The sequence below is a fragment of the Cicer arietinum genome, chromosome 8 (assembly GCF_000331145.2).
Source record: "Cicer arietinum cultivar CDC Frontier isolate Library 1 chromosome 8, Cicar.CDCFrontier_v2.0, whole genome shotgun sequence".
Classification (NCBI taxonomy): Eukaryota; Viridiplantae; Streptophyta; class Magnoliopsida; order Fabales; family Fabaceae; genus Cicer; species Cicer arietinum.
Window position 1 is genome coordinate 4,481,687 of NC_021167.2, and position 17,918 is coordinate 4,499,604.

Sequence of the window (17,918 nt, forward strand, 5' to 3'; positions counted from 1 at the left end):
CTAGCAGTTTATCTTCATGTAGCCGAACTTTACCATGATTCCCATCTTTCTGAGGCCAAACTTGATTGCGATGCTCATCTTCCTCCTCATCAATTTCACAAAGGTGTTCATCTTCTTCAGACTGAGATTCTTCCTCTGTGATTTTATCAAGTAAATAATATGAGACATTTTTCATATACTTTGGCATGGGAATAGTTAAAGTTTAGAAAGAGCTTGTAATAAATCAATGAGAAACGTGGTCAAGTTTTCTTCCCGAACTGAACCATGAACGATCCTGGTTAGACTTAGATTATGCAGTATGCCGAATAACGAATGACATTAAATTCGAACAAAATTAACCAGAAGACAAATTTTAACTACAAAGGTGCAAAAGCATAAATCTTACCAACAAATTTTTTCCCTTTGAGATCCTCCTCTGACATTTGGAATTTGAACTTCTTAACAAGGCCTTCTGATCTAGGCCAAACATCATCTAAGACTAATAATATTGGATTTCTCCCAACCTTCCTCAGAAGATGTCTCAGTTGCTTAATTGCGTCTTCATCGCTTTGAAACTCAGGCACCTGACTTCCACAGTGTTCAAATAGTGTTTTTACAATGTTGTTCAAATTGGGAGTTTTTGAGACGGTAACATAGAAGATGTTTCCATCAAACTTTCCTGTCAAAACAAAATAGCTTTCTAAATCAAGGAGAATGTATAGTATTGAAATATTTTCAATTGAAATGAAGCAAATTGGAATACAATGAAATGATGTAAAATTGTTTGGATTCTTTTTTTGATTAAATGCCAAATGAGATTAGATTGGTTTTATCTTCTCATACACCAAAAATTAGAGTAGTAAGAAAGATATGATGAAATGAACTACATAAAGTTACATTCTATTCCATTCAATCTCAGTTAAAGTCACTTTAGATGAATTTCTCATAAAGTATCGGTTGAATACAAAAAGTTTTAATAGATCTTGCAATTGCAATAACAGTGGTTATTTTAATTAACAACTTTTCATGAATTGAAATCAACTACTTCATCTTTTCCCCCTTTCTTTAGAGCCTTCTCATTTAACTTCTACATGAACATCAAGAAGACTTTTCTATAAGAGTGAGTAACCACATATATATCTTTTAATTGAGAAAAAACCTTATGGCCTATTATCTTTTAAAAACTAGAAGCTAATATAATTTCAATTTAAAATCCATGTCATACAAAACTACTAACTAAACAAGGAGTAATTAGAGCATCCAAATTCAAACACTAACTGAAACAATCTTTTATTATACTTTACTTATCTCCTGGCAAAACTCCAAGCAAAACTCCAAATTACTGATTACTAATGTCAATTTCCCCTAAGAGCCAAACGGTTAAGGGATAAACAAGCAAGTTATTACACAAGACTAAAAGAGTAGTAGTAATTTAGTAAAACAAAAAGAATCAAACTAGTTAGTAGCAACTACCTTTGATTTGTGGATCCCAACAAATCTTCTTAGCAAGTGTGCTTTTACCTGAACCACCCAAACTAGTCAAAACAAGTACAGAAACACCATCCTTAAGCAATTCAATCTTCAACTTATTTAACGGCTCAACCATTCCCAAACATTCAGGCTCTTCAGGAGCACCATTCAAACCCTTTATTTGATTCCCAATATTATTATTATTAAACTGACCCAAATTCTCCTTTCTCATCAAAATCTCAAGAATTCCATTCACCTTACCCAACACTTCCATCAAATCCCTTCTATTCTCAACTTGAACATTAACAGACAAATGTCTCTGAAGAGCCTCATCTTTCTTCTGAAGCTTTGATTGGTAACGTGGGAAAGAAGGAAACTTCCATCGGTTAAGTTTCTTGCTTTTTGTTACAAGCTCTTGACCCTCTGTTATGTGTTTCTCTAACCTCTCTATTTCATCTCTGGATCGATCCAATAAATCACTGTACCTTTTCATTTCTTCTACTAAAGGTGCTAAAGTGTTCAAAGTTTCTATGTTCATTTCAAGTGTTGGACCAAAGTCTCGACCCTTTTTGATTGTTTGAATAGCATGTTTTACAATCTCTCCCATCACAGCTCCAACAGCACCTCCACTCAATAGATCCATCAAAACTTTATGAAACTCTTTCTTTGTATGTTGTTATTATATTTTGTGGAGTCAAATGTTCTGTAAGATCAAATGAAGGCAAAAGAAAACATATAAACTCAACTAAAACTAGGATCAGTCATAGCAAACAAGTTTTGTTGACTTACTAGTATGATTCTTGGTCTTCATGATTTCTTAATTTATTTCTTTTAGTTGCTACGTGCTAATAGTCCAATGTAATATAATACTGCGTTTCAAACTTAAGTGTAGTGAATCCCTGAAAATAATATTGGCAAAAAAGTTTTGTTTGTGAACCTGACGTGAATCGAACACGCAACCTTCTGATCTGGAGTCAGACGCGCTACCATTGCGCCACAGATCCACTTGTGATAATAGTTCACACTTTCATTAATATATACAAACATATTTCATGCCCAAAAGGGACGATTATTACTATGTATATTAATTAATAACCAACTATAACAAATATTTTTGAATAACAAACTATAACACATACTAATGTCATAATAACTTATTACATAACCTTGCTTAAATACTATTTTATACAAGCTCCTAGCTAGCTATACAAAATCAAAATCACTCTATTTTCTTCTCCTTTTCCTTCTCATTCATCACTATTCTGCTTTTGATCTTCTTAATGGCCTTATTCTCATCTATAATCTCATAACATCTCTTGTATTTCTCCCTCAACCACTCCCTGCATCTCTTGATCCTGTCCTCGTTTTTCATATATGTTATGGGAAGTGTCATACCACCCAATATACCTATAACACAACAAAATAAAATATATTTAATTTAATATAACCAAGAGGGAAATTACAAGAAATTAATCATATGCATATACAATTACCTATATAAATGAATGTTAGGAAGTCCATACAGGCTCCTACATAAGAGAGTGTCAACAAACTAGCCACAACTCCCACAAACACAGGCAAATCTTCCTTTGTGCTCACCATGATCAACCACCTTATTGATTCTTCAATCCATGCTCTAACTTTCTTTGCCATTCTTAGAGTTGTTTCTTCTTTCAATTCCACCCTCAACCAGTTTTGTGGTTCCCTCAATTTCACAAATAATAAATGAATAAATAAATATACAAATAACCCTTCATTCAGATATTAGATAGATATAAGTTCAATATTTTATTTTATATAATAATGATATCAATGTATCAGTATTAATGTCGTGTCGTATAGTAGTTGGTATATATAATGCAAAAACATAGAAAATAGCCTTAGAAGAAGGTGCTCACTTGCTCAAAAGTCTAAGCATATTGGCATAGAGAAATATTGAAGAAACAACAAATATGATGAACCATGAGATGAGAGTGAGGAAATTAAATTGATATAGTTCCATCAACACCCATGTTGCTGTTGCCGCAACTAAAATACTTGTACTTAATTTCTTCCTCCTCCATAGTACTATGTCCTTCATTATTTCATTGCCACCATCTGCGCCACAAAATTAAATCCAAGTGCAATGAAATGAAGAGAACTTTCAAGTTTCATGTATAAATGATAAATATTAAACATAGTTTTAATAAAAGAGTTTTACTTGAGGAATGAGAGGAAGATTTTGTTTCTGCTGTTGTAGACATTGGAAATATTGTAATCAAGTAAAGATGATATATTGTTCAAATGTATGAAATGGAGTATATAATGTAGGCTTCAAAATGTTGTAGCAAAATATTAATTATAATGGTGTTTCGGTGTACGTAATTTGCAACAGAATAATGCTGTGGGTCTGATTTACACGTGTTCAACTTTGAGGACACGTGGAAGCTTAATTTGCACCCTTCGTGGCACCTCTAATCTAAGGATAAAGGAGGAATGTACAACAATGACTTGTCAAAAAGAAAAACTTGAAGAAAGCGATTCGAATGCACTTTTGTAATACGATGCATTTAAATTTAATTTTATATTTAATTACTTTTTGGAAAAATAGTTTAGAATTGCTATTGAAGCCTTGTTGCCGTCTCTGTTTATGCTCAATTTGCATTTACTTAATCACCGGCATGGTATCTCTCCAATTTTTGCCATACCTGTTTCAGTTTCAACTTATTTTTTTCATTTTAAATTCAAGTAGTTGAAAATATTATTATGTCCACATTATCTATTCAAACTATATGCCCTTTATGAACCTCACCTGGACATACGAAGCAATTATAATAAATTAATATTAGAGAAATGTTATTTAAACACACCTTTAAACACAAATACAAATATATATACCGTATACGTATACATACTTAAATATATGTATATATTTAAGAGACATTTTAATAATTTTATATTCTTTCTCCATTAATAAACTCCTATTACTCTCTCTTCATTAATTAATAATAAAATCAAATTAAAAAACAAACACCACATTCTCTCTCTTCTCTCTCCTTCTTTTCATCTTCATCGATCTTCTTCCTCTTTCATTCTCTCTTCTCTTTCTTCCTTTTGGATCAATAAACTAACTCTTGTGTTGACATAGATTTTGTTTTTCAGATGTATTTCTTACACATTACTCTCCAAATCTACACTTCTTAGATAGGTATAAAAATTAAGTTTCATCATTGTTATTGTTATTGTTATTGATAGTCTAACACATTTCATATTTTGTTATTAATGGTGTGCTAATTATGGATCTTTGTGAGTTTGTTTTTGGTTAACGGTGTAAATATTATTGGTTAATGACGTACAAATAGTGGTTAATGAATTATTTATGTCTATAGGAAGAAGGAGAAATTATGGAAGAAATGAAAAAGGAGAAATTATGGAAGAAAGGAAAGATGAATGTGTGATGTTTATTTTTGTTATTAATGGTGTGCTAATTAGGGGTCTGAGTTTGCGTTTTGGTTAATAGTGTAAATATTATTGGTTAACGACGTACAAATAGTGGTTAATGAATTATTTCTGTCTAAAGGAAGAAGGAGAAATTATGGAAGAAAGAAAGAATGAGAAATTATGGAAGAAAGGAAAGATTAATGTGTGAGGTTTATTTTTGTTATTAATGGTGTGAGGTTTATCTTTCTGAGTTTGTTTATGGTTAATAGTGTAAATATTATTGGTTAACGACGTAATAGTGGTTAATGAATTATTTCTGTCCAAAGGAAGAAGAAAGGAGAAATTATGGAAGAAAGAAAAGATGAATGTGTGAGGTTTATTTTTGTAGAGGAAGACAAAAAAAAAAGTGCAAAAAGATAAATAAATAAAAGAAATATAAAAGAAAAAGAAATTAAATGAATAGAGAGATTATGTGGAGGTCACATGTATTTGTGTTTAAAATTGTGTTCAAATATCATTGTTTTTAATATTAATATTATAAATAAATATGAATGCATCTACCTTCTGTCAACAAAATTCAAAATAATGGTCTTTATGTCGGTGCTCTTTTGACAATTACATTAACATTTGTCCACTTTAATAATGATATACTCCATGAAATTTTATTCTCTCAATATATAAATTGTATTAATTATTTTTTTTATAAAATTATCTTATTTTTATTTTGAAAAATAAATTATTTTTTCTCCCATATAATGTGACTTAATTATGTAAATATAAAACATATTTTAACAAATTTAATATTACAAAACTTTTTTATAATAAGAAATATAGCAATTATATGATGGGAGACAGACATAGTACTTTAGCTGGAAGCAACAACTAACTACCACACGAAAACGCGTTAACCGCGCCGAATACGAATGATCAATTTGCAACTTTACAAAAACACAATCAAAATCCTCAGATTATTATTATTATTATTATAATTGCTATTAAAATAAATATTTATCATTCAACCATCCCTATTATGTTTTCAAGTTCAGTTCATTTGAGTATTATTATATATTAAGGTTTCATAGCTAAGGTGGTGTCAGTGTTGAAGTGTGTCCCTCTTCCATAGATCTGGTACAATCTAGTCCCTTTGTCTTATAGAAACTTAAAGTTATGCTTCATTTTTAGTTCTCAGCACTTTAATGGCACTGTATTTCTATTTTCATTTTCAGTAAAAAGAACAATGGGAAGCACAAGTTTGATATATCTACTATGTCTTGCTCTTGCATTAGTAAATGTGTCTCTAGTGAAAGCAGAAGATCCATATAAGTTCTACACATGGACTGTCACCTATGGAACTCTTTCTCCTCTTGGTGTTCCTCAACAAGTGAGTAGTAACCAATATGCTTTTATTGGATTTTTTTACTTTTGAAACTCTGATTCTGATTTTTTTTTTTTTTGTGATTATTTTTTTAAGGTTATTCTGATTAATGGTCAGTTTCCTGGTCCTAGACTTGATTTGGTAACTAATGACAATGTGATTCTCAACCTTGTCAACAAGCTAGATGAGCCATTTCTACTCACATGGTGAGGATTTATATATGTTTTTCTTGTCTCCTTGATTGATTCAAGTTCTTTGTTTTATGGTCTGCAATTAGTTGAGTTATATCACTTGCAGACACAATAACATGGACACGCATAATAATTTAAGAAAATAGAAGTGATTGTACAAGTGTCACATGAACTGAAACAACACTTACACTTGGACACACCTTTAGTATAAAGTGTTAGTGCTACATAGGTTGGGTCCCTTTGTGTACATTGTGTATATACCAACTTGTGTTTTCATTGTTGAGTATGACTTATATCTACTGATAAGTGGACAGAGGCAATGTAATTCTGAACTGTAGTATTTAAATACTAATGGTACTCTGTAAAACCTAATTTTGAATCATAATAGAAAGGTACTGCAACCTCTCAGCGGTCGAAGACTAACGCACAATTAGTCAAGCTTCGTGATCAAACATTGTGTGTTCATTGTTTACGTTTTTTCATGTCTTTATACTTTTGAACTAGGGTTGCTGATCTAACACCCTTCTATGCATTAATTTCTATTTGTTCACATTACCTGTTTGTTTGTGAGATTTTCTTTGAGAACATCATTAAACAATGTTGGGATTAATCAGGAATGGCATTAAACAAAGGAAAAATTCATGGCAAGATGGAGTTTTGGGGACCAACTGTCCCATTCCTCCAAACTCAAATTATACATACAAGTTTCAGACCAAGGATCAGATTGGAACTTACACATATTTTCCATCAACTAAAATGCATAAAGCTTCTGGAGGTTTTGGAGGACTTAATGTTTATCATAGATCTGTCATCCCAATCCCTTATCCAAATCCGGATGGAGATTTCACTCTACTCATTGGTGATTGGTACAAGACCAGCCACAAGGTAATAATTAAATTAAGATTTGTTTTCCTTGCTTATAAACATTCTATATTAAAATAAGATGGTTTAAATATATGTTTAGTCCCTACAAATATAGAGAATTTTGGTTTTACTCTTTGTAATTTTTTTTTGCGTTTCGTCCCTGTATGTAAAATCAGCTGTCTTCATTTTTGGTGACTTCTAATCTTGCAGGAAGGAAAAGGAGAAAAAAGCTTTACATAGACTAAAATCAGAAGTTGTTATATTTGCAAGACTAAACATATATTTAAACCAAATATTGTTAAGGATTTGTGACATATATAATTGATCCTAATATAGAAGGAATGCATGACTAATGTTGATTAGAGTGGAAATTAAAGTGAGAATTAATATTAGCCACTCCAAAATATGAGATTAGATTTGCTTGTTTCCTGTCATATTAACTTGCATTTATTATGTCTTATTGTTTTGTAGATATTGAGTCAATCCTTAGATTCTGGAAAATCTATTGGTTTTCCTGATGGCCTCCTTATCAATGGTCAGGTTCATTCTACCTTCACTGGTGACCAAGGTAATTTTTATATTTTAAACTATGCTCAAATTCTAAAAGATAGGAGTACATTTCAACTTTATAAATTTTTCTTTTACCAACAGTTTTGCACTTTGTTTTCAGGAAAAACCTATATGTTCAGGATCTCAAATGTAGGTTTGTCAACCTCAATTAACTTTAGAATTCAGGGTCATAAGCTAAAACTAGTTGAGGTTGAAGGATCGCATACTATCCAAAATGTATACGATTCGCTCGACGTGCATGTTGGCCAATCAGTTGCTGTGTTAGTAACCTTAAATCAGGTTCCAAAGGACTATTACATTGTTGCCTCAACAAGATTTACTCAGACAGTTCTCAACACAACTGCAGTGTTACACTATACAAACTCTCATTCTCCAGCATTAGGACCCTTGCCTGCTCCCCCTGTGGACAAATACGACTGGTCTATGAAACAAGCTATAACTTACAGGTAATTGAAAAAATATATTCAAACATGTTTTAACTTTTTAGCTCTTAAATTATGGTAATTTTTACTTTTGTTCTCTCAAAAAAGTTTCAAATGTGTCAATTTTGGTCATGTAGCTAACTCTATTAATCAAAAAGTCAATATAAAAGCTAAGCTACTGAGTGTGAGACTCTTAATACACTCCACTCAAGTTTAGGACTGTGCATTTGGAATGTGACCTGAGTGGCCCAATAGAGGATGATCCAACAGATCTTAGTCAGGTTCTGATACCATATTAAAATTTGGGTTGGGCTAACTCAACACCTTTACAAAACTGGTTTGTAAGCTGAGAGATGTCTCCCACTAATAACTCATTTCCAGGTCATAAGTCATATCTCATTTGATGTAAGACTCTTAACAATAACTATTACATTGAGTTAACTATGGGAGAAGAGTTGACACATTTTTTAAAATGAGGGTTCAAATGAGACAAAAAAATATATATTTGAGGGAGCATAAATGAAATATACTAGGAGAATATATAAACATATCTAAGCCTTCCTAAAACATAATAAAAGAAAAGAAAACCCTTGTGTGAATTTGCTTTGATTTGTTTATAGATTTTAATTTGTTTGAAATTATTTATTCCTGCAGGTGGAATTTGACAGCTAATGCTGCTAGGCCTAACCCACAAGGGTCATTCCATTATGGGAACATAACTCCAACTAGAAGAATAAATTTAGCAAATTCAGCACCATTGATCAATGGAAAGCTACGTTATGCAGTTAATAGTGTCTCTTATGTTAACCCTGTTACACCTCTTAAGCTTGCTGATTACTTCAACATTTCTGGAATCTTCAGTGATAATTCAATTCAAAGCAATCCCTCTAATGGTCCTGCATATATAGCTACTTCAGTTTTGAAAACTTCTCTTCATGATTTTATTGAGGTTGTTTTCCAAAACAATGAAAACACCATGCAATCTTGGCATCTTGATGGTTATGATTTTTGGGTCATTGGGTATGTATGTTAGCTCTCTTTGATTATTTTATTTGATAATAGTTTAGAACCAAATTAGAATTTTCCTAATGAAGTTTTGATGATTGGTAAATGCTACAATTTGATTGCAGTTATGGTTTTGGCCAATGGACAGATGCCAGTAGAAATACCTATAATCTAGTTGATGCTCTGACTAGACACACTGCACAGGTAAGTAAAATTTGGTCAACAATCAATTGTGTTAGTTGGGAATTGAACTCTTTTACTCCGATCAACTCGACCTTAACTAAAACCTATTAACCACATGAATCCAACTAGTTAGTTACTATTTATAGTTTATTTGATATTTATCTTTCCATATACATTTGTAAATATATAGAAAAAACTTATGAAAAATAGTCAGTAACATGTCTAAAAGATATTTCAGCTTATTTAAAAAAACTCTAAAATATTTAATAAAAGCAGTATATAGCTTACATCATAATAATTTAATTGCATTCTATATTTAATTATATAGAAACTCAGAGTCTTTTTTTTAATTGTTTCCAATATTTACATCTTTTTGCTATGGTTAAGTGATGTGGTTAAAATGAATGTAGGTGTATCCAAACTCTTGGACAACAATATTGGTATCATTGGATAACCAAGGAATGTGGAATTTGAGATCAGCCATATGGGAAAGACAATATCTTGGACAACAGTTGTATTTGAGGGTGTGGAATGCACAGCGTACAGCAGCCAATGAATATGACATTCCTAGTAATGCTTTGCTTTGTGGCAAAGCATTGGAACATCATCTTTAGATTATACATTTTTCAACCATTTATTGTTGCTGTTTTTTTTTTAGTCATGAGAGCTTGACTACAATTAGAATTTCTTTTTTTAAAGAAAAATATATAGGATTTTAGGGGGAGAAGTTAATTTCTCAAGTTTCTATCAGTCTTAACTATATTTGAGAAAATTCTTGTATTGAATTTTCATTGCCAATTTATTTTTCAACAATTTATTCTTATACTTGCACCTTCCCATAATTATAATAAAGCCAGTTTCAAATAAGTAATTGCCTTAATTAACAATAATTTAAGGTGTCTACTAAATAGATGAAAATCTGATTTTATTATCTTAATTTATCAAATTAACACAACTAATTCCCAATTAAATCTCTCAGTCCGATAATAACTCATTTTAGAAAATAAACTAAATAATATTAATTTTTAATAAATAAATAAATTATTAATTTTATTTGTATATATATAATCAAAATAGTTATAATATCATTTATTGATTTATTCATTATAGAGATGTGAGATGTGAGTGCTTTATGATAATTTGATATTTATTCTTTATAGTCATCATTATTATAAATTCAAATTAGCACACAAACTCAGGTGCTAATAATATGTCTCTGCAATTTCTTGAAGATATGCAAAAAGCTCTTTCGGTTTAGAGAACATAGGCATGTGATCAGCATCAGCAATCACTTTAACCTCGTTTGTAGGATTTCGTTCAATCATTGATAGCTGAAAATCATGCTTTATCACTTGGTCTTGTTGGCATACAATGTAGACTTTGGCAACAGTTCCGTAGTTGTCTTTAGTGACACTTGTTTTCTGTTGTAATAGCTCTTGATCACCAAAGGTGCGAACAGGCCTTACTAATAACATTGCAAGGCACAAGTCCTGGTTTATATATATAATATAGACATAAGCAATTTATTTTCGCAAAAAATTTGGTAGGCAATTTCTGAGGTCAACATAAGAATCATTTATCTTAAATTTTAAAGGATTAAATATGTGTTTAGTACATACAAAATAACACTTTTTCAATTGTTTCAATGTAAAATAAAAACATAAATATTAGTTCTTACAAAATTATTTTACAAGCAGTTTTATTTTCAGCTGAAACGAAATATTTTAAATTATTTTTCAACTTTTAAATTTTTGAATGATTTTTTTCAAGTATATTTAAAATACTATAAAATATGTTCCTTCTAAAAAATTTAAAGCTTTTCAACTTAAGATTAATTAAATATAAATTTAAGATAAAAATAATGAAACTTAAATTTAGAAATCGAATTTTAATTTCATTTTTTGTGAAATAACTTTTTTAAAATATTATTAACATACTCGCAAAAAATCATTTAAAAATATAAAAGTTTCAGTATAAAGTATATGATGATTATATAAAGACTAAAAATTAAATATTTTTAATAAGACTGAATTTAAAAAGCCGATATTTTATAATTAAAAATATATTTAACATAAGTCTAAAATTAATCGATATACCTCATGTGGAGATAGTTGATAGAACTTGGATGCTAAGAGTTGGGGCCCAAGTACTTTGGTTCCATTGGGTTTATTATTTGGGCTGTCGTCAAATGTATCTTTCGAGTCCATGCTGGAATCCGTCGTTTGATTATACTGCAATTAGCAAAATGAAATGAAACTAAAGAGCAGTAAATATAATAGTGTAAGTAGTCTTCAATGTATGAAGGGGGTTGGTAAATACTCTAAGAGTTGTAAATATTTTGAGGATATTAGTGAGTTGGGACAATATGCTGAAGTGTGTGTTGGTAATATTGGGTCATGGGAAGATTATCCTAGAATAATTACATAAGTGAATTTGACACTAAATTTTTATCTAAAACTTTAAGAAATTAATATTTAGATTGTTTCACTTATAGATGTTCAACGTCTACATATTTATTTGACTTAATTGCAGTTTTTGTCCCTATATTTATATTGATTCACAGAATTGGTCCCTCTATTTTAAAAATTGACAGTTTTGATCCCTCTCTCAGATTTTGAATAAAAAAATGACGATTTAATATATTTAAAATGACGTGACATACAATTCAATGATATAGAATCATCTACATGTATTAATTATTCACGGAGTTTTATTTCAATTTTATGGGTGTTAATCATTATACATCATCGTATTATATGTCACATTATTTAAAACATCTCACGTCATCATTTTTAAGTTAAAACATCAGATTGGGGAATCAAAACTGTCGACTTTTAAAATAGGGGGACCAATTTCGTGAATCATTATAAACAGATGGACTAAAATTGCAATTAAGCCTATTTACTTATACTATTGGCTATGTTGTAACAAAACCTGATTTTAAATAAATTGAATTTGTAAAATTTTAGTTAAAATAAATAGAATATAAAGTGGTTTATGTTTGAATGCATTTATGTATAAAATTGAAAAATATAGAACTGTGTTGTAAGGGATATAGAATTTAACTATCTAACCTTCAACTTTAAAGGCACAAGATTAGAATTAGAATAAATGCATTTGATTTGTAAATAGGAAGTCATTAATTTTATATACTATTAAAGAGTGTAAAAATTAAGACTTAAACACTTTTATTAAATAGTGTTAATCTCAATTTGTATTTTCAATAACATATCAGAAAATTTTGAATTTGTGTCAAAGTTTGCATTGATCTATGTACTAAACTTTCAATCCTATAGTTGATTTTATAAAATATGTCTGAAATTAATCTCTATACACAGATAATGTAAATATTTTTACACATTCATTCAATCAAATCACACTATGGTGCCACTTAAATTAGTTTCTAAAATATCTCCAACAAAACCTACATAGAGCGATTTGATTGGATGTATGGATAAAAGAAGTTTTTCATTGTTAATGTATATAAATTAAATCCAACATGATTTAGCAAAACTTAGTGAACAATGTAATATTGTCAAATGTTTTGTGGATATAATTGATCTTTTTATACATACACTAGCAAATATTAATGCATTTAGAGTGATCACGCATTGTTTATGTATTTTGGACCTATATGATATTTGGTCAACTAAATATTATATAAGATGTATTTTTGTAAAATGTGTTTTTGAATACTTGATATATACAATTGTTTTCCTCTAAAACCTTTCATTTTATATATTGGTGACAAATATGTAACGTGTTTGAATCAGCGACACATTTATCTCAAACACTTTCATGTATATTAAATTATAAATATAGAAGAATTATAAAAAAAAATTAAACTGAAACACAATTTTAATTAATTGATAACATTGTCGTGAAGTCATGAAGATGAACTTGTAAATGAAAATCTTAAGACTATTACTTTTAAAGTAAGCCTTGTAAAGATCCTTCTAATTTTTAAGTGAGTCTTCTATTAGATTAATTTTTGCCTTAGAGAGTGATTTTCAAGAACAAAATTTAAATTGTTAAATTATTTATTATAATTTAATATGGTCATTTTCATGTCATTAGTTTACAAATGAATATTTTTTTAGTGATATTTAATTAATTTTTACTGTAATAAGTTAATAGAGTAAATTTAAAGAGTAAAATTTGAATTGTTAATCTTTTTTTATCAAAAGTTAAGATATTAATTTTATGTTATTAGTTAATAAACTGATATTTTTTTAACAATGTATATAAATAATTTTTATTCTGGTAAGTCTTTTTACATTATTAGCAATATATAACCAATTTTTATTTTAAAAAAACTTGAAACGAAATCTAAATCTACATTTATTCTTCTTCTTCATTATTCTTTTTTTAATTCTTCAATTTTTTTTATACTGAAAAAGAAAAAAAAAGATTATTTATAATTTTTTTGAAGTTAAATTTATATTTTGTTAAACATAGAAAAATAAATAAATGTATAAATATCAACTTGACAAAGTATTATTATCTTTTTATTTTCTTCACACCTTGACTTGTTGAGCCAAACAAATGTTTTCTTTTATATGAAGGAAAAAGAATCTTTTCTTATTGAGTCACCTCTTATTGAGTTATTAATAATAAAATAATATTGAAAAAAAATAATGGAGAAAGAGCAGAGAAGAATAGAAATAAAAAATAAAAAAAATTATAGAAATACGAAGAAAAGTAAAATTACAATTTTAAGTCATCAATATTAAATAATAATGAACAAAAACCTTAACACTTTCACAATTAATAAACGAAAATAAAAATTGAGTTAAGGACATTTTTATATTTTCGAGATATAATTTTTTATTTATATATATATATATATATATATATTGAAATCTCTCGGCACTTGTTTCTTGTTTCTTGAATGCGAATATTTTGATAAAATTTGGAAGTTAGTCTTTGTTAAATAGTGTTCTGCAACATGTTTAGTCTATTAAATAGTTTATGATTATATGCATAGTGATATTTACATGTGATTTTGGGTGATTTGTTTGAGGTATTTGGTAAAACCTATTAAATAATAGATTTTATTGGTGGTTTAAAATAAATATCAGAGGATCAAGTTTAAGTTTTATCGATGGTGGACACGTCCTATTATATGATTAAAATTCTTGGCTTTTATGGCTAGAGCAACTTGTGTGGTCTTTGAGTATATGATTTGTGAATTGAAATTCTGTCTTTCATCTTTGAGATACCTTATCCCTCGAAAAGTTTTTCATTAATACAGTTCTTTATTAATGATAAACAATTATTGTATTGTTTTGGACGGTCAATTTCCAGATTATTGATAAACAATTTTCAATTTTTTAATTTATCGACCCAACTAAATTATTTTGAAATTATTTTTAAAAAAATTATTCATAAGAGCCACATACGTATGCATATATTTCCAAAAGTTGATGATAAAGATTAAATATGAGAAAATAAAAAATAACCATAAGTATACCTCTTGGAAAAGAGTTACGAAGCTTAGTTGAGGAGAAGGCATAAAAGCTGTAACAAATACAGCAGCTGCAATTTTGTTAGGAAAAAATTCCATAGCCATAGATATGCAAATTCCACCCAAACTATGACCCACCAAAATCACACGCTCCTCTTGTGGCAATGACCTTAGAAATTCCATCAACGGTTCATAATAATCTGTAATAGAATTCAATTCATGAACTTGCTTTGGGTGAATTCCAGAAGCTGCCATGTCTAGTGTTGTGACTTGTTGTCCATCAGATTTCAATAGAGCAACAATCTTGTACCAACACCATGCCCCATGGCAAGCTCCATGAACCAACACGAAATGCCTCTTTCTCCTCGTATCCATCTATTTCCTAGTTCCTTGTGCTATGTCGTGCTTATATATATATAATATATAATATTATATATATATAACTAAATATACATATGGCATGAGCGTGATTTACTGCATCTGATTAATTAAAAAATGGAGACGGAGTCTAAAAGGAGCATATTACTTTCAAGTAGGGGTGGGCAAAGTTCAGTTCTGAATTAGAACCGTTTAAAAATTGAACCGAATTAATTTTCAGTTTAAAAAAATTGAACCGAACTGGTTTTCAGTTCAAAGAACTGAACCGAACCGGTTTATAAAAGTGGTGAACTGGTCTATTATTTTGAATCGAACTAAACTGGTTTAACTTAATTTTTTTGTTCATATAGGCCAAAATTTACATAATTACCCCTAATTACTTCTAAAAAATAAATTCGGTTCGATTCGGGTTTTAACAAAAACCGGTTCGGGTTTTTCGAACTGAAAACCGATTCGGTTCAGTTCTAGTTTTAAAAAATCAGTTGGAAAACAGTTCGGTTTTTAAACCAGTTTAGTTCAAAACCAGTTCGGTTTGGTTCGGTTCGGCAGTTTGGTTCAGTTTTTGGTTTTTTTGAACACTCCTAATATATATAATATACATAATACACTCTCGGACTTTAAATAAAATTTATATATTTTAGTGGACTCGTGTCCTGAGTACGTTGAAATGTGTTGTTAACAATTTTATTCATTTGCAAAAACGAAAACTCATTTGTAAAAACGAAGAAAGTCGTAAAACATGACAGAAAAAACAAAAACAAAAACAAAAAAAAGTTTGAATAATTTTTAAACATTAAACCACCTATCAACCTATAAAATATATAAATTAATGTTGATTCATAAAATGTTCTTGATTCATCCGCCGTTTCCATTACTTAGTTGATTACTATTTTCCTCGAGATTGTTGTAAGTAATTTTCCATAAATATTATTTTTTATAACCGACTATTTTAAAATAAAATCATTTTTTATCATGTTAAAATCCAAAAAATAAGTTTGTTGCAAATACTTAATAAGTTTCAGTTAAGCTCATTAACCCTCTTAATTTGTATTTTTGGTTTATTTTAAGTGATTGTAATTAAATAGTTAATAAATTTTACTTAAAGATAAATTAATTTTTGAATAATTTTTATTAAATTTTATTTATTTTTTAACCAAAATCTTATATTACTACGATAATATTTTCTTCGAAATCAAATGATTAAAAAATAGATCATATGTTATATAATGTGAAAAACACTTCTATAACTTTTAATCAACTTACCATAATCATGTCAAAAAAATAAATTAATAAACGGATCATAATATCATGTAATTCAAATTAAGAGAAAACGTCAATTAAAAATAACACAAATTTGCTAAAAATAAAAAGATGGATAATAGCTTACAAATGCAAAACGACCACAAATTTGTTTTAATTAAAGTAATTGAAATACCTCTAGATCTATAACGTTGATAACATTAAAGTATTAGTTGAATTTATCGGCACTAAATCAAAGTCAATATGTCAATTGAATGAAACAATGTAATAAGATGGAGAAACAAAAAATACTGCACCAAGACGGCAAATAAAACGTTACAGTAAAAAGATAAAATATAAAAAAATATATACAAATAAAAAATAAATATGCATAAATATTAGTTATTTAAATTAAATAATAGAAAAAATTGCATAAAGAAATGATTTTAAACCAAAATATAATTTAAAATCACCTATCTTCTAAAATAAAGAAGAATGCAGCTGGAGGAAAAGTTTTGAAGAATTTTCTTAATCTTAATCTAACACTGTGTCATATGTATAAGTGGTCCATGGAACTTTCTTGATTCATCCATCGTTTTCATTTAGGGTCCATATTCTCCTATTTTGTTTTAGGGGGATTCTCCTATTGGAAAAACATTTTATAATTTCCTTTTCTAAAGATTGATAACATGTATTCAAAATCCGCTAAAAGAGACATTTTGCCCATGGTACTATAACTCCATATTAACTAAATATAAATTTAGAAAAATAGTTAAACTCGTTTAATTTTGGTGATGTAATGAAAAAGTTATATATATATTTTAAGCGAAAATTAATTGCGTTCCTTTAAATTTCTATTTCTTTTCATTTAAATTTTGTGTATAATTATCTTTTATATATACTTGAGTTTAGAGTAGTTTAAGATTTAGAATACCAGTTTTTATGATTAGATAAGCATTTTTATTTGTTTTAAAAAGGATTATAACAAAAGATAAATTACTTCATCAACAAATCATATAAAATGGTGGTCAAATTTGCAGTGTGGACTATGCTGAGAGAGAATTAATTGGTCATTTGTTTATTTGTTTATTGATTGTTTTTAATTTGAAATTATATAGTTTGGTGTCTTCAATTGATAAGAGTTATTGGATAATTTTTCAAATAATTTAATGAATCATACTAATCAATTTATTGGTATTTTGAAGTGCAGTCTAGTAGTATTGTGATGTTAGACTAAAAATATAATTTAAGTTGATTTCTTTAATAGATGATAAATATGTCATGATTTTTTAATTATAGAAAACTATTTGTGAACTATTTTATGCGGGTCTAACTTAAATTTCATTTTTTTTCTT

The 17,918-nt window shown here is 28.6% G+C and overlaps 4 protein-coding genes and 1 non-coding gene across 5 annotated transcripts in view; 1 reads left to right on the forward strand and 4 right to left on the reverse strand.

The window, feature by feature from the left end:
- Nucleotides 1–2,363, reverse strand: part of LOC113783926 (protein DA1-related 5-like) — a 2,545-nt gene extending 182 nt beyond the window's left edge. Inside the window, exons 1-3 of the mRNA XM_073364328.1 lie at nucleotides 1,453–2,363; nucleotides 386–658; nucleotides 6–135 (exon numbers count right to left, since the gene is read on the reverse strand). Coding sequence (XP_073220429.1) covers nucleotides 6–135; nucleotides 386–658; nucleotides 1,453–2,092 — 1,043 coding nt within the window. The 5' untranslated portion in view covers nucleotides 2,093–2,363. The remainder of the gene's footprint in view (nucleotides 1–5; nucleotides 136–385; nucleotides 659–1,452) is intronic.
- Nucleotides 2,364–2,381: 18 nt separating this feature from the next.
- TRNAW-CCA (transfer RNA tryptophan (anticodon CCA)) lies at nucleotides 2,382–2,453 on the reverse strand. The gene has a single exon. It is a non-coding gene; the product is annotated as a tRNA-Trp (tRNA).
- Nucleotides 2,454–2,497: 44 nt separating this feature from the next.
- Nucleotides 2,498–3,773, reverse strand: LOC101503355 (reticulon-like protein B13). Its single transcript, XM_004512159.4, has 4 exons — nucleotides 3,650–3,773; nucleotides 3,348–3,546; nucleotides 2,943–3,154; nucleotides 2,498–2,856 (listed from the first exon to the last, which is right to left on the reverse strand). The coding sequence occupies exons 1-4, from the start codon at nucleotides 3,690–3,692 to the stop codon at nucleotides 2,669–2,671; spliced, it is 642 nt and encodes a 213-aa protein (XP_004512216.1). The 5' UTR covers nucleotides 3,693–3,773; the 3' UTR covers nucleotides 2,498–2,668.
- A 2,008-nt stretch (nucleotides 3,774–5,781) lies between these two features.
- On the forward strand, nucleotides 5,782–10,304 carry LOC101506817 (L-ascorbate oxidase homolog). The gene is made up of 9 exons (XM_027337235.2): nucleotides 5,782–5,997; nucleotides 6,096–6,250; nucleotides 6,341–6,450; nucleotides 7,050–7,320; nucleotides 7,771–7,867; nucleotides 7,970–8,315; nucleotides 8,946–9,311; nucleotides 9,422–9,500; nucleotides 9,890–10,304. The coding sequence occupies exons 2-9, from the start codon at nucleotides 6,107–6,109 to the stop codon at nucleotides 10,091–10,093; spliced, it is 1,617 nt and encodes a 538-aa protein (XP_027193036.1). The 5' UTR covers nucleotides 5,782–5,997; nucleotides 6,096–6,106; the 3' UTR covers nucleotides 10,094–10,304.
- A 206-nt stretch (nucleotides 10,305–10,510) lies between these two features.
- Nucleotides 10,511–15,358, reverse strand: LOC101507354 (methyl jasmonate esterase 1-like). The gene is made up of 3 exons (XM_004511921.4): nucleotides 14,953–15,358; nucleotides 11,576–11,710; nucleotides 10,511–10,969 (listed from the first exon to the last, which is right to left on the reverse strand). Exons 1-3 carry the CDS (start codon nucleotides 15,319–15,321, stop codon nucleotides 10,682–10,684), a joined length of 792 nt encoding a protein of 263 aa, XP_004511978.1. The 5' UTR covers nucleotides 15,322–15,358; the 3' UTR covers nucleotides 10,511–10,681.
- Between the last annotated feature and the right edge of the window lie 2,560 nt (nucleotides 15,359–17,918).

Bases quoted from the DNA above. Each gene is read 5' to 3' on its own strand.
- LOC101507354 (XM_004511921.4), bottom strand. From the start codon at position 15,321: ATGGATACGAGGAGAAAGAGGCATTTCGTGTTGGTTCATGGAGCTTGC. The intron at 11,711-14,952 runs GTATACTTATGG...TGCTAATTGCAG, and splicing joins TCGTAACTCTTTTCCAAGAG to TATAATCAAACGACGGATTC. The intron at 10,970-11,575 runs GTATATCGATTA...TATATAAACCAG, and splicing joins ATCAACTATCTCCACATGAG to GACTTGTGCCTTGCAATGTT.
- LOC101506817 (XM_027337235.2), top strand. From the start codon at position 6,107: ATGGGAAGCACAAGTTTGATATATCTACTATGTCTTGCTCTTGCATTA. The intron at 8,316-8,945 runs GTAATTGAAAAA...TTATTCCTGCAG, and splicing joins AAACAAGCTATAACTTACAG to GTGGAATTTGACAGCTAATG. The intron at 9,312-9,421 runs GTATGTATGTTA...ATTTGATTGCAG, and splicing joins TATGATTTTTGGGTCATTGG to TTATGGTTTTGGCCAATGGA.
- LOC101503355 (XM_004512159.4), bottom strand. From the start codon at position 3,692: ATGTCTACAACAGCAGAAACAAAATCTTCCTCTCATTCCTCAA. The intron at 3,155-3,347 runs GTGAGCACCTTC...TGTGAAATTGAG, and splicing joins ATGCTTAGACTTTTGAGCAA to GGAACCACAAAACTGGTTGA. The intron at 2,857-2,942 runs GTAATTGTATAT...GTTGTGTTATAG, and splicing joins CCTAACATTCATTTATATAG to GTATATTGGGTGGTATGACA.